The sequence below is a fragment of the Lynx rufus genome, unplaced genomic scaffold (genome assembly GCF_022079265.1).
Source record: "Lynx rufus isolate CCGP_SWC_20201006 ecotype Redwood Valley unplaced genomic scaffold, mLynRuf1.p SCAF_6, whole genome shotgun sequence".
In the NCBI taxonomy this organism is placed as follows: Eukaryota; Metazoa; Chordata; class Mammalia; order Carnivora; family Felidae; genus Lynx; species Lynx rufus.
The window spans coordinates 23,822,739-23,849,519 of NW_025814878.1; the positions used below are offsets into that span (position 1 = coordinate 23,822,739).

The 26,781-nt window shown below is 34.6% G+C and overlaps 1 protein-coding gene across 1 annotated transcript in view; it reads left to right on the top strand.

Moving 5' to 3' along the window:
- AHI1 (Abelson helper integration site 1) overlaps nucleotides 1–26,781 on the top strand; it is a 203,861-nt gene that overhangs the window by 97,842 nt on the left and 79,238 nt on the right. The window contains exon 21 of the mRNA XM_047102438.1: nucleotides 23,216–23,271. Within this exon, the coding sequence (XP_046958394.1) occupies nucleotides 23,216–23,271 (56 nt within the window). The remainder of the gene's footprint in view (nucleotides 1–23,215; nucleotides 23,272–26,781) is intronic.

The window sequence follows — 26,781 nt, forward strand, 5'->3', positions numbered from 1 at the left end:
AGTAAATTTTTAAATGTGGATTATTTAGTAAAAAATAGAATTAATTACTGTTATGGGCAGCAGAAATTAGCAGGAAGTGCTCATTCTACTGGCAGTGGGATAGGTGGTGTATCATCTTTTCATGTTTATATTTGAAGGGCAGCATGCTTCATTTTTATGTATTTAGTGTATCTTTTTTTAAGTGTATTTATCTTGAGATAGAGAATACGAGCTTGTGTTGGGGAGGGACAGAGAGAGTGGGAGAGAAAGAATCTCAAGAAGCAGGCTCCACACTGTCAGCACAGAGCCTGATGTGGGGCTCAGACTCACGAACCATGAGATCATGACCCAAGGCAAAATCAATAGTCGGATGCTCAACCTACTGAGCCACCCAGGCACCCCTTATTAGTGTATCTTTTCACAGCATTGCTTTAAGTTAAATTTATTTCATATTCAATAGGTAAGTTGAGTCATACAAAATAGGACATTTTTTAATGTGTTTATTAATATATCTCTTTTCATTGTAGACTTGGAGTTTGATAGGGAAGACCGTGTGACATGGTTTTTAAAAACAATCAATAATAGCTCTGTCTTCTCCATATTTTGGCTGCACTTTCCAATAGCCCATATAAACATATATTAAACTTTACAAACAACCATTTAATCTAAGTTTTTATCATATCCTAAACAGGCAAAGTATCTGATTTAGACATAATCATAAACTGATTCAGATGGCTTCAGTATTGGTTAAGAGATACCAAGTTAACTTTTGTGCATCTACATGTTTAATATTTGAAGAACTGGATTTTTTCCATTGATTTTGCATGCCTTTGACAAGTAGACACTTATTCCCTTGACCAGCTCTTAAAATTAGGAGCCACTTTCCAGTTAAAATTAATTTTTATTCTTTTCAAGATTTCAGTATTTCTTAAGGTTTTAATTATTTGCAGAAAAATGCAAAACTTATAATACCACTGAAATTTAAAATGAGTCCTGGACCCTAGTTTCACCAGAGATTCTGTAATATCATTATATAACCCATCATAGAAGGTAGATTACATCCAAGTTGGAAACGTGACACTTGTATTTCAGAGGAAGGGAAAGAAAACATGTTGGCAAAAATCGGGAGTTACAATGACTCTGAGTAAACACAGCTGATGGTAGAAGGGGGTTTCCATTTTAAGGAAGGTAAAATGAGCTTCAAAGAACTCTCTCATGTTATCAGAATTGGCAGTTTTCTCATAGTATTACTTAATGAGCTTTAAAGTGTTAATTGAAAGCATGTTTTATTGAATTCTGATAACAGACTTCCAGAATTCCAAGATTGCGATTTGGGTGGTGGGACAGGTGACAGGAGTGAATTTGCCATCACAGATAAAGATGTCTGCAGAATTAACTGATTTTCTATAGACACATGTCCTTAAATGTGCTTTATGGTACTAAAAAGAATCAAAAATATTTTTATTATGCAACTTTTTTTTTAATTTTTTTACGTTTATTTTTGAAAGAGAGAGAGCAAGCACGAGCGGGGTAGGGGTAGAGAGAGGAGAGAGAATTCCAAGCAGGCTCCATGCTGTCAGTGAAGAGCCTGATGTGGGGCTCAAGCTAATGAACTGTGAGATCATGACCTGAGCCGAAATTAAAGAGTTAGCTGCTTAACCGACTGGGCTCTCCAGGCACCCCTATTATGCAGTGTTTAAAAGCAAGAGTTTGTTTTCCAAAACAACCAGTTTTCTAAATTCAGTACATGTGCCTTATGGTGCAAAAAGCACTGCACTAGACCTGGGGTCAGAAGGCCAGGGGAGCTGGGCCCAAGCCCTAATTGTGCCACTGCCCAGCTGTTTTCTTGGGTAACTGCCTTTATCTCTCCAGGTGTATTGTCTCTGTTTTCTACTTCATTGTGAGGATCAGAAAAATATTTTTAATACTTTGAAATCCATAAGAAATTGTAAGAATAAACAATATGAGATTTTATAGGAGATTCTTCTGATTTTTTGTTTGTTTGTTTGGAATCATACAATCTGTATTGTGGCCAAAGGAATGGAGGAAATCTTATTTGAAGACATGTTTTAATAAAATATGATAAGTGATGATTATAGAAAAAAAGAACACGTCAGAGAGGCAAATAATGGTTGTAGAATTTTTAGAAGCATGCCAAAAAAGACATTAAGATGAAGTAATTTTAAGAAGAAAGTTTTCAAACGAGTGTCTCAAACTTAAATAATCCACTGGAATCCACTTAACTTTGAAACTTTGGTTTTCCCCATAAGTACGAGTCAACACAAAACCCTGGAGGTGTGGGACTATGTTCATATTTGGATTTTTCTGGACACTGAGCAAATGACCTTGATTTCATGAATATTTTTTCTTTAACAAGTCACTATTTTATATTTCCCTACCACAAAGAATGAGATTTTATTTGTTAGATTTTTTTTGTTGTTGCTTGTAATTGGAATATCTAACAATGATGTTTGTTACATTAAAGAATTAAGGTGCCGTTTTAGTAACCAATATCATTATTTTTACTAAGTAATTCTCCAGTGATCCAAGTCAAGCCCTTTGTTTTAAAAAATTTTTTTTTAACATTTATTTATTTTTGAGACAGAGAGAGACAGAGCATGAACGGGGGAGGGTCAGAGAGAGAGAGGGAGACACAGAATCTGAAACAGGCTCCAGGCTCTGAGCTGTCAGCACAGAGCCCGACGTGGGGCTCGAACTCACGGACCGCGAGATCATGACCTGAGCTGAAGTCGGCTGCTTAACTGACTGAGCCACCCAGGCGCCCCAAGCCCTTTGTTAAAAGAATAAAACTTATCCTTATTTGTAATAGAAGCCCTTATACTTCCTCAATAATAAATATCATTTGAATTAGTAAAGTGTTTCTAATTGTGTTGATAACAAAGTATAATCTATATATTTATCATTTCCTAATTTAAAAATCATTTTATCAACTAGTAAATACTAATATACTTAATGAGTGGTTCTTCGTTCACATGGATATGCATTTCATATTAATGTCCCCATTGAGTTACTAAATTTTTCCTAATACCCTCTGAAGAGAGAATATGAATGCAGACATTTCTCCTCATTTAAATCTGTTGATTTGAATGAGCTTAAATTTGTCCATTAGGTGCTAGCCAATTATTTTCTAAGAAGCTATTTTATATGGTATTTATATTGTGTATATGGTTCCAACCTTATAATTTTCAACCTTTTCCCCCATGTGTTAAAAATAAAAAACTTTAAGCTTTCCTTTTATTTTTTTAACATTTGTGTGTGTGTGCGCATGCGCATGTGTTTTGTTTAAGAGCCTATTAAATTTAGTTGTTGAAGTATATTGTAGTACTTACCCAGTGGATTCACTTTAAAGGTGAAATAATTATATTAACATTCACTGAAAAATAAAAAGAAAGCAACTAAAAGCCATTAACTATAAGAAATTAAAATGATTTAATAAATGAGAACTACCTAATTTAATCGTAATGCAGCCAAAATACATGCCAGACCTTTGAATTTGCATTTTATAGATATTCTGATGTTTATCTTTTACAGAATTTTCCAATTGATGTACTAAGAACCTTTTTGTTTTTTTTTATATTTTGAAGATTTATAGAAGATACTTGCGTATAGCATCCTTTTTTAAGAGATCACATGTAAATTTTTTGAGAGCTTAGGCAAAGTTAAACAGCTACTATAGTATGGATGGCTCTGAAATATGAAATGCAGAAGATACTTAGCCTCAAGCTTGTGTAGCAAGATATATATAAACTAACCACTTTGGTCATATATGTGACACACATGTAATCATTGCCATGCATGAGCTTTCATTTCCTGAAAAAAGCTTCTGTATTTTATTCTCCTGCCTCATTTTGGATGACAGCATTACCATTTTTCCAGTAGAAACTGTGGACCCATCTTTGAGTCCTTTCCTTTGACGAGTTAGTCTCAGAGCCCTCTCTTGATTCTGAATCTTTCTTAATTCACCAACTGTCCTTCTGATCTTTATGGTCTCTTTCTTGTCCTGTTTGTCCCTTTTTTTCTGGTGTCAGAGTTTTGTGGATGTCATTACGTCTTCCTAATTCTAAATAAAGTTCTTTTCTCTGAATTGATGTTTTTCTCCTGTGCTCAGTTTTTTCATCTGTTTATGTATCCTATGTTTTTGTTTCATGCCAGTGGTTTTTCCTTTGTATCTGATGATCATTGGTATTTGTCTTTTTTTTTTTATATGAAGGACTGGGTACAAATATGGTATCCCTCTTCTGTGGTGTAAATAGCTCTATAATCTTGCTATTTTGTTCACTTTAGCAGAAAGTATTGAGGACTTTGTATATGTGGCTAAGACATATTAACTGGCAGCCTATATTTAGGGTAAGCAAGCCAGATAAATGAGTCCACTTGTCAGGCTGTCACACTCATTGCCAGAATGAGAAGTAGGGCAACAGTATTCACTTGTAGAAGTCTTCACTCTTCCAAGTGGTATGTTCAATAATATTTTTAGGGACAATTCCACTGATTTATTTTTACTTTTTAATCTTTTTTTGTCTATGGTTAATGCTCAGCAGCATCCATTTTATGTGGGATCGATCTGCAGCCTGTTTGGCCTAAATATTTTATATATGAACCTTCAATTATTTCTCCTGGGTTTTGTTTTGCCCCCTACGAAATATGCTTTTTCTGTGTCCACAGGTCCTCAGTTTCACTGTCAGATAATTCTGTATCTACTGCAGCCCACCATAATGTTTTCAGACAGATACTTCTAATCATTTTTCATCTTCTATAAATTTATTGAACTTTCTAACCTATTTTTTTCAAGCTCCCCAGTGACTTTCATGTTGCTCATACAAGTAGTCAATCCTGTTTATGTTACTTGACCTATAAGCAGCACTTGACACATTCGATCTCTTCTCAATATACTGGTTTCTGGGACGCCACATTCTCCTTTTAACTTTTATCTCATTAGCCACTACCCTTCATTCTCTTTTTGCTAGTTCTTCCTCTTTTCTTCCATGTCTTATCACATGGTTCCACTGCAATCTGATCCTCTTTTATTTCCAGTATTTATGTTCATTTCCTTGGTGATCTCTTGACTAAATAAAACTTCTATATTAGTGTCTTATCTTCAGCCCAGACCACTTTTCCAAACTCTAGATCTGCACAGTCCAATACAGTAGCCTGTAGCCTCATGTGGCCATTGAATACTTAAAATGTAGCTAGGGTGATTTGGGATCTGTTTTTTATTCTATTTTATTTCAATTTCAATTTAGATAGGCACATACAGGGGTGCCTAGGTGGCTCAGTCAGTTGGGCATCCACCTCTTGATTTCGGCTCAGGTCATGATCTCACAGTTTGTGAGTTCAAGCTCAACATTGGGCTTTGTGCTAACAGTGCATGAAGCCTGTTTGGTATTTTGTCTCCCTCTCTCTGTGCCCCTCCGCAGTTTGCTCTCTATATCTCTCTCAAAATAAATAAAAATAAACTTGAAATAAATAAATAAAATAAAATAAAATAAAATAAATAGACACATATGGCCAATGGCTGTTACGTTGGACAGTTCAGACTTACAAAATCTACTTCTATGTATATCTTCATTATCTGACACCAGACAAATCAGTGTTACGATATAAAAAATAGATTACCACTTTTTAAAATATACATAATTCTTTTAATATTAAGACCTCCTTGAATATAATGTTGAAAATTTTATGGTGTTTTATCATCAGGATTGTAGAAATGTTATTAATAAGCAGCACTGATATTAATTTGAATAGGGGGTCTACAAGTTTCTTACTCTTCATATTTAAATCAATACATGACACTCTGCTTGCACTTAGCCGAGAAGTCAGACACCCGAATTTAGATCCAGATTTTGTAAGTTATGCAGTAAGTTATTTCATCCTAGTGACTTGTCATTTGAAAATAGAGGATGGGAAAGTGTTTACTGCAAGTGAAAGTTTTTAAATACCAACCCATGCTTGACTTAAAATGCACTAGGAGTTATAGATAGTATCTTTATGACTATATTCAGAGCTATTTTAATCAGTGAACTTTTTATTTTAAATTTACCTAACTTCCCACTAAATTTTAGAAAGAGAAATCACTATGTTCTTAGAATTAGACTTAGTGAATGTTGTGTGTTAAAATCCATATTCCTCTAGTACACTATATATTTTTTCAAAATACAATCTCTAGGCATACCGGTTAAAACATTTCCATGACAAAGGTGGTTTTTATCATGTAGTTCTAAAGTAGGAGAGCTGGAAATTTTCATCTTTATCAGAACATAATTTACATCATGATGAAAGTAGTGAATGTTTCTGATTTACTGCTGTGCCTCCAGGGAAAAATGAAACTGTCAGTAATCAATTCACTCAAAAGTGAGGATTATTGAAAGAATTACAACTTTATATGGCTGCACCCGGCAAGGGGAAAAGGGCAGATTATAAAACAGTTAAATTATTTTTGGCCAGGGGTAACTTTATTTTTTACATAGCTTGAGAATAAGACTACGTTTAATGTTATTTAACATCAACCATAAGATGCATTTTACTATATTTATAATCTCACACTGAAATTGACAGTTTTTCCATTTCTAAGGCAGTAAGGCATACAAAATGATATTATTATAGGGTATATTTTCACGCATGTAGGTTTTAAAGTAGATTTTTTCATAACTTTTTTTTCTGATAATAAACTTAAGGCATGGTTTTGAAGGGAAAATGAGTATTCCACAATTTTGACATCTTTCAATTGCTAGATACTATTTAGTTTTTCAGTATTCTAGTCAATATATCTATTTCAAGATGTTGACCACATCTCTGTTAATGAAAAATATTTTTAATTCATGTTGAAAATAAAAAGTCAAATAATACTCCATGTTAATCCAGTTTACTCATTCCTTCCATTGATGTACCTGCACATATTTCACATCCTTTCATTTCAATCTTTATGTTCTGTGATTCTGTGAAAAGTGATGAAATTTAAAAACGAGTAATCATTTTTTATTTATGTATTTTGCTGAGGGTGGGCACTGCTTAGAACCAAGGAAGCAGTTCCCATGTTTACTCCCTTGGTCAAGGGGGGGGGGAATGAAATACCATTTAGAGCATAAAAATAATAATTTTTGTTTCCTTTGTAAATTCCAGCATCCCAGAGTAACTTTTTAAAAAATTAAGTCTATGACAAGACATAATTCAGTTTTTAAACATTTTAGTTTCTGTCTACCAAAGGCTCTAGAAATTTAGAGGAAGACTCTGGAAATTTGGAGGAAGAGGACTATTTAAATTAAGTTTTCATTCACTCTTACTCAGTTAGGTTATGCTTTATAAGACTATATTCAGAATAGTCCTAAGGTTTCTCTCAGACTAGCCTAAGTGCATACTTTTGAATTTTGTGGTTTAGTCAGTTTGGTCTGGATAATGAACATTCTATGATATCATAGAATTTACTGGTAATGTTTTCTGGAAATGAATATCCATCACTTATTGAAAATGTTAACTAACGATGGAAATTAGGTTTAGGAACTGGTCCTTCTGGTAATGATAGAGATGTCTAGATAATGTTGATTTGTATTTTCCAGAATTTTAAATGTGTGTTTTCAGGAAGCTTTTTCCTTGAATGAAAAGTGAATGAAAATGTAAAGAATCACTCTTTGTGTTGTTCTTAGTCAGCAACTTGCCTCCAAGTCTGAGAGCAAGGTTGATGACAAATATGGCAACTTAAGAAATGACTAGATGGAGTGACTGGTCATATTTTAAAAATAATTTAAGAGGCTTTTACATTGTAAACGTTCAGTAAGTAAAAAGTAGAACATTTGTCCTAATGTTCTAATTTCAGGCAATTTACTTTTTTTCTCAACTTTCTCCTCTGAAAAATATTCAACTATAATTTCATAAAGAGTAAAAATTGAGAACGTTTTTTGACTAGTATCCATCTTTTTGAACAGAACCAGAAATACTGTATTTTAGTAGAAATATCCTAACAGAACCTGTTAGTTTAAAAAAATAAAAAACTTTTATATACTTTATCAAAAATTAATTCATACAGTTCATCAACAATTGTTTTTGGAGAACTTACTGTGTGACAGGGACTGTGCCAAACCCTGGCAGAACTGGAAGATAAAGGACTGCCCTCAAAGTCCTCAGAATAATGGGGTTAGGTTCAACAGCAGATAAGCATAAAACACTAAGGGAATACAGACATGAAACAGTCTGCTCAAACACATTATCCTTATGAAATGCACTTAGTTTCATGGCTCTGCTTAGAATTGTGTGTCTTCTATTCAGTATAAAACAGTATTGTCTATTTAAAACTTCTCCCAACGATAGTTTAGAACTAGGAATTTAAATTTTGATGCTGACCTTTTATAAGGCCAGTGTATCACAAGTCATGTAATAACCTCCATTACTGTACTATATCCTTCAAATCTGCCTCCTAAGGGTGTTCTGGGAATAAATGAGTGAATATTTATAAAACACTCCAGTTTCTTTTCTTTCGTACAAATATGTGTGAGTGACTGTGTGTGTGCGTGTGCGTGTGCGTGTGTGTTGTCTACACCTGACTTCTTTTTTTTTTTTTTTAATTTTTTTTTTCTTTTCAACGTTTTATTTATTTTTGGGACAGAGAGAGACAGAGCATGAACGGGGGAGGAGCAGAGAGAGAGGGAGACACAGAATCGGAAACAGGCTCCAGGCTCTGAGCCATCAGCCCAGAGCCTGACGCGGGGCTCGAACTCCCGGACCGCGAGATCGTGACCTGGCTGAAGTCGGACGCTTAACCGACTGCGCCACCCAGGCGTCCCCTGACTTCTTTTTGAAAAGAGTCAAGTCACATCTCACAGCTACTAAGCTCTGTCGAAGCAGTGTAGCAGATGTTTTATTTTGGCCAATTCAGAGTCAACCAAATGTGAAGTGTTTTTATTTGGTGCAGGGATAGGGGTCTCTTGTGTTTCTTTTTTCCTTATTTCCACTTGTGTAGTAACGTTATGAGGCTTGATACTTAATGTCTTCTCAGTCTTTTAATCTGTATATTTTCAAGTGATGATTTAACATTAACAACTAATGTTAAAAGCAGTTATAAATGCACAGTATAACAGGCAAATTTACTTAATATTCATTAAACTTTTATAGGGAAAAAGTTGATATAGCAACATCTTTTTTTTAATAACATCTCTTTGCCTTGAGTTATGGAAAATGTCTTCTAAATCATCATGCTTGTGTTTGGAATCTTAGCATATTACCTCTCCCTAGTACTTAAATTATTTGTTTTATAGATCGACCTGAGAATATGACTTCTCACCTTCCTACATTCTCGATAGCATAATAGTGTAATAGATGAAAATACTTTTTCCATTATTAATTCTTTTCTCATTTTAACTTTTTTTTTGGAGTCTTTTCTTAATTCTAAAGGATGTTTAATTCTTTCACATGCAGATACTGGGAATGCAGCATTCATTCATACATTCAGTAAATACCCCATGGGTACTTACTTTATCCCAGGCACTATTATAGGTGGTATGTGAATGTATGAGTGAACAAAACAGGTAAAAATCCATATCCTTGTTCAGCTTACCTTCCAGTGAGAGAAGGAGACAATAAGCAAATAAATATAGAATAAATAACAAGCAAAGGAGGGAAGGGGGTTAAAGTGAACTGGGAAGTGAGGTTATATTGCTGTTTTAAATAGGGTGGTCGAGAAAAAAAATGTCACAAGGAAGCTGACAGTTGAGCAAAATTTTGAAGAAAGAAAGCCATGTCGTCTGGGAGAATAGCATCCCTAACCAAGATCTCAAGTCAGAGATGTGTGTGGTGTGGTTCTTCTTTTGAAGAACAAAGAGACCAGTATGGCTAGAGTAAAGGGAACGAGGGGAAAAGTAGAAGACAGTGAGGCCAGAGAGGTAGCAGGGGGCCATATTGCACAGAATCTTGTGTAAATGAAGTGCAGAACACTGCCTGTTCCCTGGTGCTGACAATATTCACAAGAGACATCTTTTTTTAGTTTCTTTTTTTTTTTTAAATTTTTTTTTTCAACGTTTATTTATTTTTGGGACAGAGAGAGACAAAGCATGAACGGGGGAGGGGCAGAGAGAGAGGGAGACACAGAATCGGAAACAGGCTCCAGGCTCTGAGCCATCAGCCCAGAGCCTGACGCGGGACTCGAACTCACGGACCGCGAGATCGTGACCTGGTTGAAGTCGGACGCTTAACCGATTGCGCCACCCAGGCGCCCCTTTAGTTTCTTTTAATATTTATTCATTTTTGAGAGAGGGAGTGAGCACAGCTGACGGAGAGAGAGGGACGCGGGACAGAGGATCTGAAGCGGGCTCTCTCTCAGCAGAGAACCTGATGCAGGGCTCCAACTCACAAAGCAAATCATGAGATCATGACCTGAGCTGAAGTAGGACGCTTAACCAACTGAGCCACACAGTCACCCGAGATATATTTTTAAACGGGAGAGGTATGTGGAATCTTACAGTTTGATACTCTCTAAATAAGAAAAATGAACAAAATGTACTGGAGTGTATATATGATGTAGTTACAATCCTCAGAGAATGCACTATTTAATTGTTATCAGATGAGAAAACTAATAATCATAAAAGGTGTTAGTGCATTCCAGCTAGGAAAGTCAGTTAAAAGGTGATTTTTAACAATCGAGGTGGGAAAATGGGACTGAAGTAAGAAGATAAAGACGTTTAGGGGCGCCTGGGTGGCTCAGTCAGTTAAGCGTCCAACTTCAGCTCAGGTCTTATCTCACTATTCATGAGTTCGAACGCCACATCGGGCACTGTGCTGATAGGTCGAAGCCTGGAGCCTGCTTCAGATTTGTGTCTCCCTCTCTCTCTCTCTGACTCTCTCCCGCTCACACTCTGTGTGTCTCTCTCTCTCAAGAATAAACATTAAAAAAAAAAGTTTTTTTAAGAAAATAGAGATGTTTAAATCATTAAATGTTAGAGATTTGGAATGTGAGTGGTAAGGAATAGAGAATTTGAGGGTAACTATGGCTTCTAATTTTGGTGAATAAGTAGATGGCAGTCCATTAACAAAAATAGGGAGATATCTAGAAATACTGGGGAAAAAAGGTAATGAATTATATTTCTGATATATTGAGTTTGTGATGCCTGGAAGACATTCAGAGCAAGGTATTAGAAGCTTGCTTATTCATTTGGACCGCATTTATTAAATATCCTGCTATGAGTCAGGCCCTGTCCTAGGAACTAGACTGCATACTTTGAAATATGGGCTTGGAGGGGCACCTGGCTGGCTCAGTCGATGGAGCGAGTGACTCTTGAACTCAGGGTTGTGGGTTTGAGTCCCACATTGGGTGTAGAGATTTCTTAAAAATAAAATCTTTAAAAATTTTTGAAATATGGGCTTGGAGCATAAGTAAAGATTAAGGAGTCAGTGGCCTATGTGTAGTCTTGATGTCCACAGGAGTTAATGAGATAAGCTGGAAGAGGCTATTAAATGAAAAGAGACCAAGAGACTAAGAGCCATTAGGATGATTCCGAAATAGATAGCTTGGATGTTCACTAACCAGAAGACAGAAAAGGAAAAAAATGAGGAAAGCAGGCAATTGCATGAAGCTTCTTTTGGTGCTATATGTTTTCTTTTTTTTTAATTCTTCACTGCAATAATAAATCTGAAAGAAAAAAATGCCTGAATTATGATAGTTTACATTTTATCCTTTTTGTTGCTGTACTTTGGTTTTCAAGATTCTGTAGTATGACTGCTAAAATAATATTAGTCGTAGAGACTTACAGATACTAAATTATATTTAAAGGATTTTACACACACAGAATTGTAGTATTTTGGCTTTATCTATATAATAAATATGTGACATAATTATATTAGAAATATATCCTTACTATTGTCAGATTGAATATGTAGAAATATGCATGTCACAAAGGGTATGATTTGAACAGACCTTAATCTCCTGTTAAGAGTTTACTGAGGATGTTTGTCAGATACTAAAAATTGTATGCAGTTTTTGGTAGTAAATAACTACTGTAGAATTTTAAGTGATTGTTGGTTAGGACAGTTAAATTATTTGGGCATCAGTTTACAAGTTAGAGATATGCTAACATTATATTCTCAGTGGATCAGTGAATTAAATTTTTTAGTCGTAGTTGGGAATAAATAGCAAAGATTATTAGAGACTGAAGGATCTTCCCAACAGGTGTGAGGCTTAAACTGAAGCACAGAAAGACTATGATGGCAGGGCTGTAACCAAGAGCCGTATTGTCTGGTTGATGCCGTCCACACTGTAGAGTTACTCTCTTTTCCCTGCTTGCTTTGTACTTTTCCAGAAGCATTACCAGTCTCAGTTTACCAGTCTCAAATGTTAGGGACCCCTTACCCTCCTTTCCAGTGTTTTACCTACTCATTCGTGTTTACATACCCTTGATGAGTAGGTCACTACCTATTTCCATAACTAACACAGGAAAAAGCCTACTGATTTGTGGTTTTGTGTATTCACTGTGCTTTACCTCTGTGGTCTGCGTAGATATCCAAACGTTGTAGACTCGGGGCCCTCAGCCTTTGACGTTTCTGAGTGTGGGATGGTTTTTTTCCTCTAATGTATGAAAAGTAAATTGTTCAAAGAATGTTCCCTTTCTGTAATCTGAAATATGTATCCAGTAAATAAAGGGCTTCCCATGCCATCCTGAAAAAGTCCAATATAAAAAATAAATGTTAACATTTTACTAGGCTAGATGAGGAAAAGTCATTTTAGGATTTGCATTTATTAAAAATGTATTTTAGATGAATATTTAGAAAAATACGTAGAATATGGGATGACTGTACCAGTGGAGAATCTGCAGCCTGTTTTGCTGCAAGATGTTTTTAACTCTCATTTTCTGTATATGTTTTCAGTCATTCAACAGGCGTTTATTAAATATGAACTGTATGACACATAGAACTAAGCAAGTTTTCATAAACATAGCGAGTTTATGTTATGATAGAGGATTGTACAGGCATGCTAAGGGAGGGAAGAGCTGGAGGGAGGTATATGAATCAGAGTGCAGTGTGAAGAAGAATATCACAGACCATTTCCTAGAGAACGCAGTGTTTGACCTGAGCTTTAAAGAATGTCTAGGAAATAATTCAGCTTAGAAGGAGGTGTCAGAAATGGAGAAAGTTTAGGTACATTCTGCTTAAAGAGCAGCTGGGGGAATGGCAAGGGTGAATGACAGGGGGGATGGTTAGTGAGCGAGGCAGTAGCTACATCCTGAATAGCTTTGTGTGCCATTTTTAGTTAAGCAGTTGAGTTAAACACTCGAGAAGGGTGATTTTTATCCTAAAGACTATGCTATAGAAGAAGAGGATAACAATTTTTCCTTAGAATAGGCACTCTGGCAGTGTGGGATGTCATTGGAAAGCCCAAGTCAGGGGGGTTGGTTAGGAATCTATTCCAGTTATCCAAATGAGGAGAAACAATCCAAGTTAAGTAATGGGATAGAGAGGAGGGGGCAGGGTTTATATATATGTACATGGGTATGTATGCCATCTGAACCCACACACATGTATATGTATGTATGGGCATAGTTTTTAATAAAAATATTTTTATGGTATGATAAAGTTAGTTATTTTTTACCTCAGGTTGTATGAAGCAAGCCATTAAGTTTTCTAAAGCAGAACTCATTATTAGACTATCTGACCCTTCATACAAATATTTAATTATAATGCTTACTTTAGTTCTACATGTATTTGAGGGCTATTGAAAAAATATACAAATATATGTTATTTTAAACATCAAAATAAACATTCTGATACTGTGTGTGTGTATGTATGTGTGTGTGTGTGTATATATATATATATTTCAAACATACATAGTATGCCAGATGCAATTTGAAGTATTTTTTCCTATAGTTAATTAATTAATTCTCCCATCAACCTATGAGATACATATTGTTTTCCCTGTACTGAATGAGGAAATGGAGACACAGAGTGGAGAAATAATTTGCCCAAGGTCACATAGCTAATCACTGCCAGAGCTGGTCTTCCGAAACATACAGAGTAGTTCCAGAGTCAGGATTATTATGGATAAATATTATTATTTAAATTGTCCTTTGAAATGTTTTTTCTCTAATTGTAAAGGGGCAAAAACTAATAATAGAGAATTATAGATAACTGATACCTCTGATTTGGGACAGGGATTTGCCATGAAAATTATTTCTCAACAGATTTATTGAGTGAAGCTATCAATATGTAAACTATAAATACATATTGTAGTAGCTTTTTGTTCATTTGTGCATTAATTTTGGAGCTTTTTCTTATTTTTAGGAAGACACTCCATTAAATTCAGAGTTGGGAGAAGTGTTTTCATTGACTGTTTTTAAATAATGCTGAGAAATTTTTTCAGTGAGAACCTAAGCCCTGTTTACTACTCTGCTTACGTGGAAGATTTAGCAATATTCAAAACCATTGACTATTTGCTTGCCTGCTATATGATCATTAAATGTCTAATAAGGGTCTATAGTCCTTTCCCCAAGTGTATTTTGAAGTTTTATAATACCACAAAAAAGTTGGAAACAAGATAAAATAAAACCAAATTTGCACCAAAACCTTCATTCAAATATCTGTTAAGAATAAGGATATTCTCTATATAATCATGGTACCATTATCACAAGGAAAATTAACAATGATTCTATAATATCAAATAAACAGTTCATATTCACATTTTCTTAATTCTATCTAAAGTATCTTAAGCAGTTTTTTGTTTGCATGCTTATTTGTCCAGCATCCAATCCAGAGTCACACTTACATTGGTTGCTATGTCATTTTAGTCTCATTTAATCTCTGTTAATCTACTCCTTTGGTGTTGTTGTTTTTCATGACATGGACTTTTTTGAAGAGTCTGACTGAGCCAGTTGTCCGGTAGAATATCCAGTGTTTTGTTTTTATCTATTTCACTATGATTAGATTCAGGTTAAACTGTTTTGGCAAGAACACTATAATGTGTATTTTTCTGCATCACGTCAGGAGGCATGGAATGTCAGGGTGTTCCATGACTTGTGTTGCTAAATTTAATCCTTGATTAACTTGGTGAACACTAGATCTCTCTGTGGTAAAGGTAAACTTTTCCCTTTGTAATTGCTGAGTGGGTATTCTGTGGGCTGATACTTTGAGACCATGTGAATACCCTGTTCCCCAACAGCCTTACTCAGCGGTTTCAGCAGCCACCGATGATCCTTACTAGAAATAACTATTAACAGTGGTTGGTTTCTAACGTTATGATTGGTTCTACATTTATTGGCGGGTGTTCAGTCCAGAGGCGCATTTCCTTTTCTTCTTGCCTGTCTCTTTTGAGCATTGTGAATTTTTTTCATTCACTTTGTTGTACTTCTTCACTGTCATTTTCTTTGTGTTGCTGAAACTGTTCCCTAATTTGGGAAGGAGGAGCCCCTTCATGTCCACTCCTGTGTCCTTTGATACGAACCAGGTAGCTCAGAGTATGTGCTGCTTGCAGTGTCCTAGGTTCATCCTGTATTTGCCCTCCCCAAAGCTGGAATCAGTCAATTCTCCAAGGAGTCCTGGTACTAGTTTGTGGATAATGGAATTTAGAAACTAAAATTTGGGGCTGAGTATACTCATTGCTGTTGGGATATCATTGCTGCTAAGACTTTTTTTCACTGGACATATCTAGGAAATCAAGTCTTAAAAGCTCAATGAATTCATACTGTGACTTCCAATTTAAATTTTAAATCACCCTTATTAATATTTGTATATTTTTGCTTTCCATAATAGGGAAGCTTGTCATCTGTCAGTAATGTAGGTTGCAAATATTTTCTCCAAGTTGTATATTTTGCTTTTGATTTTGCAGCACAAAATTTGAAGAAAGCTTTTCTCATTGGGTTTGTAAAGACATTCACTATGTTTTTTCTTCTAATATTGGTATAGCTTCATTTTTAGCATTTAAATATGACCCATTAAGAATTCTTTTCCTAGTGTATGGTGTGAGGTATGGATCAGTTCTTTTTCAAAACGTACATTGCATCCCAACACCATGTATTAAAAAGTATCTCTTCCTCTTTGCATGTAATTTCCATATGTAATTGGATCCTTTTCTGAACATTTTAATATATTCTACTGGTCTACAGGTCTATTCATGTGTCATTACCACATTGTTTTAATTGCAGAGACTTTTTATAATATATATTGATCTTTAGTAGTGTTTATTTCCCCTCATTGCTCTTTTTATTCCCCAGGATTTTTCTAGGTGTTCTTGCATATACTTCTGTATGAATTTTAGAGTCAATTTGTGCTGGGGCAAAAAACTTTTTTTATTGAAATCACACAATTCATATATTATGTTTGAGGGAATTGGCCTTTATATAATGTTACATGTTCTTGTTGCAGAATAAGGGGTGTCTGTTTGTTCAGGGCTACTTTTATGTCTTTTAGAAGTATGTTAACATTCATATTGTTTTGTACATTTCTTGTATTTATTCAGGTATTTTATCTTTTATTTTGCTCTTATAAATGAGGTATTCTTTGTCATATATCTTCTAGCTAGTTTGAATATGTAAAGGATATTGATTTTTGTATATTAAATTTTATATTGTGCTAACTTCCTGATGTATTGTTATTGATTATGTTACTTTTAGCAGTGATTCTTTTGAATTTTCTAGTTATAAAATTATATTATCTGAAAAACAGTTTTACTTCTTTTCTAGTTCTTAAGAATGCTTGCAAGCTCTGCACAACTTTTATGTTAAATTTGCCTTGAAAGAACACTACCTTCTAAAACTTTTACTGGAATATAGTACATTTTATTTCATTTTTTCCTAGTCAAAAGTAATCAAAGCATAATTCTTTCTGCCTTATATAGAGATTCATGATTTCTAAAACTCAAAAAGGATGCATAGTTATATTGTTGCATGAAGTGAATGGCTCCTAAAAAGGGGTCGTGAAAGGGAGAATCAGGGTTCTCTTGTCCCTAGCACAGTGCCTTGTGCTTAGTGGGTAGCCCATAAACATTTGGTGATGATACATAATATTGCTGTATATATATTCTGACTCTAGAATTTGGCATATATTCCTGCCTTTTTTGCTTTTGCAAGAAATTTCATTATCTTGTTTGTTTTTTTTCCTTTGATCGTGGTCTTGAGTTGAAGGTGTGTGGACTTTAGGGAAACTGTAAAATATATAATTCCGCTGTTTGAGTCAGTCAAGTACAGGGGTAAATGTCATGCTCTAGTTTTCTACAAAATAAAATACCTAACCATCTCCCAAAAAGCATAAAATGTTTTCCATTATCTTCTCTAGAATGTGTAATATCTGGAAAATTAGGAAAATTTTAAAGTAACACACTTTAGTTTTACAGTAAGTTTAGATACATTACCAGAGAACGTAGTAAATTAACATTTTTGAAAGCAGTCCTAGAAGATTAACTCAAATATTCTGATAACTAATGCACACAGGTAAATATGTATTATAGTACATGAACTCAGTGGATATGGCATAGTTTCCATTTATTCATTTCAAGAGTTGGGGGTCTTCTGGGTTTTAAGCATTTGGACTAGGCACTGTAGATGCAAAGATGAATAAAATCGGGGCCTTGCCACAGGAGTCAAACACGCCAATGGGTCTGGAGGGTTTGTGACTCATACACGTAGGTTTCAGTCATGGTACTGCTGCTCATTGGTTGTGTGACTTTGGGAATCTACCCATCTTCCTATTTACTTTCTAGAAGCCACTACTGTTTCCTTCCTTTAAAATAGAGTTATCTTCATTGCTTGTTAATTAATATCTTAAAATTCTTAATAGTTGTTGATTTTTGTTTGTTTCGTTACATTTTAATTTAAAAGACCCTCTCATTCTTCCTTTGTCATCAGTGGCACTACCAGTTCTAGAAAGTTATTTGGTCATGTTCAGGTTACTGAAACTCCTTATGAGAGTTGATAGTTTTCTTTGCATGCTCATGGTTTGTGGTCCCAACTATACTGATAGAGGTCTGAGCTATGGCAAAACACGAAAACACCCACCTGCTGAGGCACAGGGGTGAGCTCCTCCTCTCAGGTCTCATCAGTTGCAAGTTACAGTCCTCTCCCAGTGGCTGGGCCTGGAACCAGACTCCTCCAGTTGTGTAGGTCCCTTTGCATGTAGGCCCTTTTAGATCCACTGTGGTGCATAGGCTCTCCCAAGCTCTTGATACACTAAAAACATTAAACTGACAAATATAGCCAGTTACCCAGAGCATTTATTATAACTTCTGCAGGCTGAGAGACCTCAGTGAACTCTAAAAAAAACATTTTGCCTACACCTTTGGAAGAGACCGGCTTTCCCTGCACATGTCCTTGCTTAGTACCAAGGAGAACAGAGCCCTCCCACACCTGCCCCTACCCCCATTCCTGACACATTGGCATTGAGATCCCAGGAAAAAAACTTGATCTTCTGATATACTCTCTAGGGTTTGCCATCCTGTTTGCTTTCATCCTTGTAGGCCTCTAGAAAGAAACTAAGCTAAACTGTATGATTTCAAGTTTTAAAAGCATTAGACAAAGTGAAAAGAAGATGCTTCCTTAGAAGATTAAATACATTGGTTATCATAAAGATAAAAATTTTGAAGGTAAAATAAAATGAACTGCTAAATTTACAGAAGTAACAGAATAAAATTTCTCTAAGCAGTTGATAAAACTCTGCCCATTAAAGGGCTTATCAAGTCCCAAGAAAGGTTAATTATAGCCAAGACACAATTTGATATACCCTAGTAAAATTTCTGATTTTCCAGATACAGGGAAAATTTCACAAGCCTGTACATAAAGGAACAGGTTCTTTACCTTAGGAAGAGAGTTGAATGTAAAAGTCTTGAAATCTGGCTGATAGTGGAATAACCTGTTCAGACAACTAAGATAAAGGATTTCTTATCCAAAAATCCATTACTCAGATTTAGAGGGAGGAACTGATCTTATTTTTAGATATTTAATAAGTAGATGTACCGAGATTAAAGCAACAGCCCAAGCCCAACCCAGGCTAACTCCTGATTTGAATACAAAGATCCACCCTTCACCATAGCTTTCAAGAAGAAGAAAGAGTGAGCCCTTTCTGGGGAAGCATGCTTTCTCTCTCATTCTCTACCAATTATATATCTAATAGCTCTAACCTGCAGTCAGAAATATGAAGCATGTGAATAAGCAGGAATAGGTGACCCATAATCAAGAAAAAGAACAATCAGTAGAAGGATTGGAATTCGTAGACAAGAACTTTGAAATAACTTTTATACATATGTTAAATAATTTTTGAAGAAACATGGGTATGATGAATAATTTCAGCAGAGAAATGGAAACCATAAAAAAAGAAATAAGTGGAAATTCTGCATCTAAAGAGTATAATAGATAAAATGAAAAGTTCATCAATATAAAATGAAAAGTTCATTAAGTGAACCTAATTGCTGATAGTACACATTGAAAGAAAGGATCCTTGAACTCAAGGACATAACAATAAAAATCATCCAAATCGAAGCACAGGGTAGGGGAGGGAAATAACAGAGCATCAGACCTGTGTGACTACATCAAATCATCTAAACATGTATAAATGGAATTCCAGAAGGAAAATAGAGAAGATAGGGTGAAGAACTAATAGGCCAAGAATTTTCCAACTCTAATAAAAGAAAATAACGTAAAAGATATAAAAAGCTTAGCAAACCCCAAGAATATATATAAGTGAAACCTCACCTAGGTACATTTTAAATAAACTGAGGAAAATGAAACCTAAAGAAAAGATCATAAAAGCAGCCAAAGGAAAAAATGCATGACATTCAGAGAATAATAGTAAGAAATGATGGCTTTGTTCTCGTAAGAAACAATGGTATAAAATCAGTAAAGTGCTAAAAGACAATGGCTATCAACCTAGATTTCAATATACAGCAAAATTAGCCTTCATACACGAATGCCTGCTAAAGTCTTTACAGAAAAAAAAAAAAAAAAAAACAGTCATCCACAGATTTACACCGTGAGAGATTCAACAAAGAGTTCATCAGTCTAAAGGGAAATGATCTCAGATGAAAACTTGGATCTGCAGGAAGGAATGAAAACACTGGAAAGGATCAGTATATGTGTAAATATAAAAAGCTGATTTTTCATTCTTAAATACTACTGTTTAAAACAGTATGCAGGCAAAATGTTGTGGGGTTTATAACATATGGAGGTAAAATACAACAATAGCATAAAGGGTGGAAGGGTAGATGGAGTAATACTGCTTTGAGATATTTATATTGTTAGCAAAGTATAAAATCATAATTCAGGGTGCCCTGTAATAAATTAGAGATATATATTGCAATCTCTAGCCACTAAAAGAAAAAAATAAAGATGTGTAGCTAACAATATAGCCATTGGGGATATAAAATGGAATAGTAAAAGTATTTGATTATTTCAAAAGAGTATGGAGAAAAGAGAAAGGAACAGAACTAGATGCAACAAAATAGCAAGATGGCAGACTTAAACATAGCCATATCAGTAATTGCATTAAATGTAAATAAATATCAAGAAGCAGAGATTGTCAGACTGGATAATCTAGTGGTAAATATCTATTGACATATTGATTTTGTTATTTGGTAGATTATTCTACAGATGTAATATTAAGTTCATTGTGAGGTATTTGGATTTTTAAAATATACCATAATAAGTTGGACCTTTTAACCATATTCTGCATGATTAATTAGTGAACAAAAATTTAATTTAGAATAAGTACAAACAATTTTAGTTTCATTTTTTTAAATTGTTTCTCCAAAAGTTAAGTGTATTAGTTAGCCTCCAGAGAAACAGAACCAGTAGAATGTGTATTTAGATCGATTTATTTTGAGGAATTGGTTTACGCGATTATGTAGCCGGCAGGTACAAAACCTCCAAGGTCAGCTGATAGCCTGGAGACCCAGGGAAGAGTTATAGTTCAAGTCCAAAAGCAGTCTGTGGGCAAAATTTTTTCTCTTTCAGGGGAAGTCATTCTTTTTCTTAAGACCTTCAACCAACTGGATGAAACCCTGTCACATTACGGAGAGCAATCTCCTTTATTCAGAGCCTGTTGATTTAAGTGTTCATCTTATCTAAAACATACCTTCACAGAAACATCTGGAATGTTTGACCAGATATGCAGCACTGTGGCCTAGCCAAGCTGACACACAAAAATAACCAGCACAGCAATCTATTTATTAGGAGCTTTCACTTATTATCATACCTTAATGAAAGTGAAAAAACATACAAATGGAGACTTTTTTGGTAAAATGTACTTAAAATAGTCAGCTGTTTGGGAACATTTTTTCTTAAGCTTATTTTGTGTATATTCATTACTGAAAGCTCGAACAAACATGTATTAATTGTATTTCCAAATCATATTATTTCAATTGGCAATCTAAATTTAAAACTAAGGTTATATCTTTGGATAATCCGCTTTAAAAATTTTTAGTTTCCACCACCTACTTATCCTGAAATTGAAACTGTAAAATACGTAGCTGTTTTTTCTTTGTAATTTTGTAAGCTGAAGATGTAGATTTAGTTTTTATTTTCAACATCTTGAAGTTACTTTCTTAATGGATAAGAACTTTAAAATTAGTAATCAGCCTAGGTCAGTTTTATAGCAGTCAGATTACAATAGTGAGAACACACATGTAAGATTTTGCTAACTCTTGATTAAAAGTCTGTGTCATGCCAGACTGTTCTCAGTGGATGCAGCCAGAGAGGGTTGTGGGGAGTGTGGGCGCTGGGGAAGTGGGGATTTCACCATTTGTTCTATATACTTCAGTATTACTAAAATCTACCAGTAAGAGTCAGCATTATCTGAACATTTTCTAATATGTTTACTTGGGGTTTTTAAAAATTTTTTATTCAAGACCAGTGTTACTCTATGAATAAAAATGTCTTTGCATAAAAATTACTTTAAAGATTTTGTTATTATTCTTAAGACAGAACTTTTAATTTGCTCTGTAGTATTTTTTCAAATACAGAGTATTTGTATTTCACATTTGTATTTCAAATACTCTGTATTTGAAAAAAATACTCTAGTATTTCTATATACTAGAGTATTTTTTTCAAATCCTCTGTTTTACTCGAGTCTTGAGGTCAGAAGTTATAATTTATCCTTTATAATTCGTCTTTTATCACTGATGCCAAATAGCCACTTAGTAAATATTAGTTGATTGTATAAGGTAGTATACTGCTTTATACTTCATTGGCTAATTATAGCTGAATTTTTAAAATGAAACAAAAAAAATTTTTTAATCGTGTTTCATGGTACTTTGTTCATTTTTAAATATTATTTCACAGTGATAAAAAGTGATTGTTTTATGATGCTCTCACATAATCCCTTATCATACTTGAAGAAGAATGAGTTAAATGACTGTAAATGGGAGGAGCTATTGTTTCAATCAGAAATTGTGCTAATTGCTCCTAACAATACTTGTAGTTCTTACTTCTAAGCAGCCTTGCATGTGAAAGCCTGTATCATTATTTGAAGGAACTAGAACTATTCTAATGTCCTAACTCACCTGTTGGTTTGCTGATGGACAGAGATTATAAAGTAAATGAGACCCACACCTGTGTTCATTTTTAACTTGAGCTAGACTTTGAACCAGTATCTTTATAAATGAGATGCAATGTGTTATATCCTTAAAAGCTGTTTATTACAAAGAAATGCAGGAGAGGACATTCGGAACAAAAAGATAAATCCACACATGATAAAAGGATTTTTCTCAAGTTTAGCAGTCAATATTATCATTTTAAAGGAGAGAATCAGGGGGAACTTTTTTTTTTCAGACACTCCATGGTGATTGAATAAATAGAATATGACATAGTAGGAAGTCAAGTGATCAAAGAGAAATTCAAGTAGATTTATTTATTCTTTATGAGAAAATAAGGAAGTGATTCCTTTTACAGCCTTTGTGATATTTCTGTATGAAAACTTGATGACCTCAAGTCAGAAATAAAAATTTAATGGAAGAACTGCAGCAGAGTGGAGATAATGGTATAATTTTTGAGCCAAGAGCAGGATATGGACACATCTTAGACTATTGCTAAACACCTCTTGAATGGGAAAATTTGCTCAGCTCACTTTGAGTTGGGTCTCTTAGTTAGCTAAACTCTCCAACTGTTTCTGACCAAAGAATTCATGATAGAACTTTAAAGGATCCTGCCATTCAAATGAGACTTTTTTCCTTATAAGCTATAGGAGTCACCTCTTACTGAGATAAATGTTTTCACAATAAAATGGATAGGTATAATCAAATATCTACCATCTTTTCTTTGCACAGGAATTATCAACATAGAAAGAAAGCCTTGTAACCATCATGTAGATACAGCACCAACGGTAAGACAGTCTATTTCTGCATTGTTAAAACTGATAAGCTACAAAATGATCCTGGTTATAGGACACAAAATGCCATTGTAGAAAAGTCTTTTGACCTCCCTTTTGCCGAAAATTATACCCCTTCAAGAAAATTAACCTCATGTTTTCTAACTTAATGAGGAAAACATACTAATTTTTGCCAATATTTGGGAAAATAAGATATAGTATCATTTTTGCAGATACTTGTTTATGTTACTATTATAAATAGAATGATTTTTAATTTAAAAATATTTTAGATTTTTAATAAGTTAATATAAATCTTCACACAAATTTATTTACACTTTTTAAAATGAGTTTTATTTTGTGCACGAGCATCATTATGTAGAGTGAATATTTTTTAATAGTAAAAGCAGTCCATCATGTTTCATTTCTCTTATGAATTGCTATGCTTTATTATTATAGAAGTGAAAACTTTTATCCCTCTTCTATTACTGCCAGACAACAAAAGGCATTTAACAATTATAATACCTATTTACTATGTTAAAGATAACTGTATAAGATAATGTAGAAGGAAAACAATTAAATTTCCCTTCTATTCTCTAAATATAATATTTGAATGAAATATGTATCAGTGGCCAATTCCCACTTGAAAGATTCATAAAATAATACAGAGTAAAATATATCTTATTCTTCACTGAGCATAATCTTGTTTCTCTTATCGTTCCTGTATATTAAGTCTTTTAGATACTCCATACAGTTCATCATTTCCTGTTAGAAAGATTTGGTAATGCCTTTTTTATGAAAATAAAGGCAATATTAAACTATATTTGAATTTTATTGATAATATTTTCCTCACTGGCAGGTTGCCTTCATTTTCCATTTGTAATAAATTCATATGATTGAGCCAGCCTGTTTGATAACTTACTGTGTGGGGCTCTGGAAAAGTGGTGTTTGAGGAATTAAACACCACTGTAATCCTAAAAGTACTTGGCTATTGTGTGTGTTGCAGTTAAACTTTAGTAAGTATGCTAAAATAGTAGTCATAACATGTACACTGTATTCTTTAATATTTAAAAAATGCAGACTAGCAATTATGGAAAATAATTTATTTTCTCTCAGGTGTAGGTCTTAAAAGTTGAGGTGTCTGAGGTGGGGTTTGAACCCTTTACTCCTTGAGGAGAAACTCCAGGTTTTACTTTTTCTCTCGGTTGTGGGTCACTGCACTGGGGTGGGGGTTTATGGCAAGGTTGTATCTTAGGCTCTCCTACATGCTTCAATGTGGTTTTCTTCTTGTTTGCCTGTGGGGTAGTCCTCATTCAGCCAGCCTTTTGGTTTTTTAAGAGGAAATTGTTCCACATGTAGCTACAGACTTAGTGTGTCAGTGGGAGGAGGTTAAGTTGAGGATCTTCCTGTGTTACCATCTTGAACTGGAACCCCTTAATGTATTTGAAAAAGATACTTACTGGATTATTTACATACTTTTGAAATTCAGTTTATTCCTATAGGCTTTCCTACAGCACCTGTGTTTCCATTTCTGGTTTTGTTGGGGGTTTTTTTGGTACATTCTAGAACTCAGAAAAGTGTAACCTAACAGTTTTTTTGTTTTACTCTGTAGGCTGATTGTAGATTTCCATCTTAACTAAATGATGAAATAATAGAACTGACTTCTCATGAAATCATGAGAAATAATGGCATTAATGTTTACAGTAATGCCCTAACAGTCTCAGAATGACTCCAAAGAACCAAACAAAATCTAATACATAAGGGTTTAGGTATTGTTGGTCTTTTTTTATGTTTTTTCAGTTGGATTATTAAATTATAGCTCCTAATATATTAATAACATTTCTGATCTATAAAGCTGTAAGTTTTAATGTATTTGGTTTATACAGGCACACCCCAAACATGCATTGGTTCTCCAAGCCCTCACTTGAGCCAGGCTGCATTTTGGTATGTTTTTCTGAGCTCCTTCAGTGTCTTTACTACAAACTCCTTAGTTTACTAGTTTACTTAGTTTACTACTGCCCCCTCATTCCCAAAAAGTCTCCTACCTTGCTGACAGTTAACTTTGGCCTTTTGTCCATAACCTCTAAATAGAATCACAAGTCTGTTCATTACCCAGTGTCTTCTGGTCCCCAGGAGAGGAAAAGTCTGATTTTCACGGAAATAGTGTTACCTAATTTCCATCCTTTGTATGTGTGTGCCCTTGTTTTCCTTAAAGGGTTTAAGAGAAGAAGATATTTAGAGATAAAAGAAATAGGAAAAAGTCTGTCGGAAAACTTTAACAAAGTAGAGTATTTGTAAGTTCAAACCTGGTACTACTCTAGCCCAAAAAGGAGAGATACTCTGGGGTCCTGAGAAAAGATAAGAAGGCGGTGGACCAGGGTTTTAGAATGGCTGAGGCCAGGTCCCTGAGTGACTTCCTGGACCTCGTTCCTAACCACCAGCCTCCAGGTCACCTCTCTTTGTATGTTATCACCTCCACTTTCCTGTTGCTCCGAGAACCACCGCAGATGGTTTGGGTCCCAGAGAGTGCTAGATGCTAATTACAGCAGTTCAGCAGGTGAGGGAAATGACACTTTTTCAGGCCTCTATCAAAAACTGTGTTTCTTGACATTCCAAATCGGAATGAACTTTTTAGTAAATCTATGGTTATGGAGGAGAGTTTGATCCTATAGTGTTCTAATGTGATGCGGTGTTCTTTAAGTATAGGTTAGCCTGAAAACAAAACCACCTCTTTGTTGTGTTCTCTCCCACTCTCTTTTTAACTGTCTTGTTTCTTTTTGTTGTTGTTGTTCATTTAACACATGAGCTTTAATTTTTTTGTTTGGAATTTTTTTCTTTCTGACATTAAATAATACCTTGTGTGTTTTTGAGATGCCTTCAGTAGAAGTAAAACAATATCCCCACATGGCATGACCTCCTCCTTCAAAGAGAATCAAACCTCACTATTCACTTTTTTTTTGCATTTTGAGCTCTTAATTTTGTTTATATCCAACAGTATATTTTCAAGTTATTTTTTTCCAGAAATATAATGTGAGAGGTATATTATCTGAGTATCTGAGTCTACATATTTTAAAATATCTTAGTTGTCTTTGAATAAGAGTTTGCTAGGGTTTTTAATTATTTGGACATAAACTTTTCCCCTCAGAACATTATGGAAATTGATCCTCTTTTGCTTTCTGGTATTTAGTGTTTTGGGTGAGACATTGGACATCAGCCTAACAGTTCTTTTGCGAAGGTAGCCTGTTTTACCTACTCATATATTCAGATTTTCTTTTATTTTCTTTATACCTGATGTCCTAGTTCAGATTTGATGGTTAAATGTGTGGCTTTCTTTTTGTCCTGAATGGTAGTCACTCAAACACTTTACTATTATAGGAAAAGCAAATAAGACATTAGACAGTCATGATATTAGATTACATGAAAATAATTAGATCATGCCACTTTAAGAACGAGTTGCTGTTAAGGATAATATCAGACTCAGATTAATCAGAGGTCATTGCCTGAACCCTGCAAGGCAGGTGTAAAAGT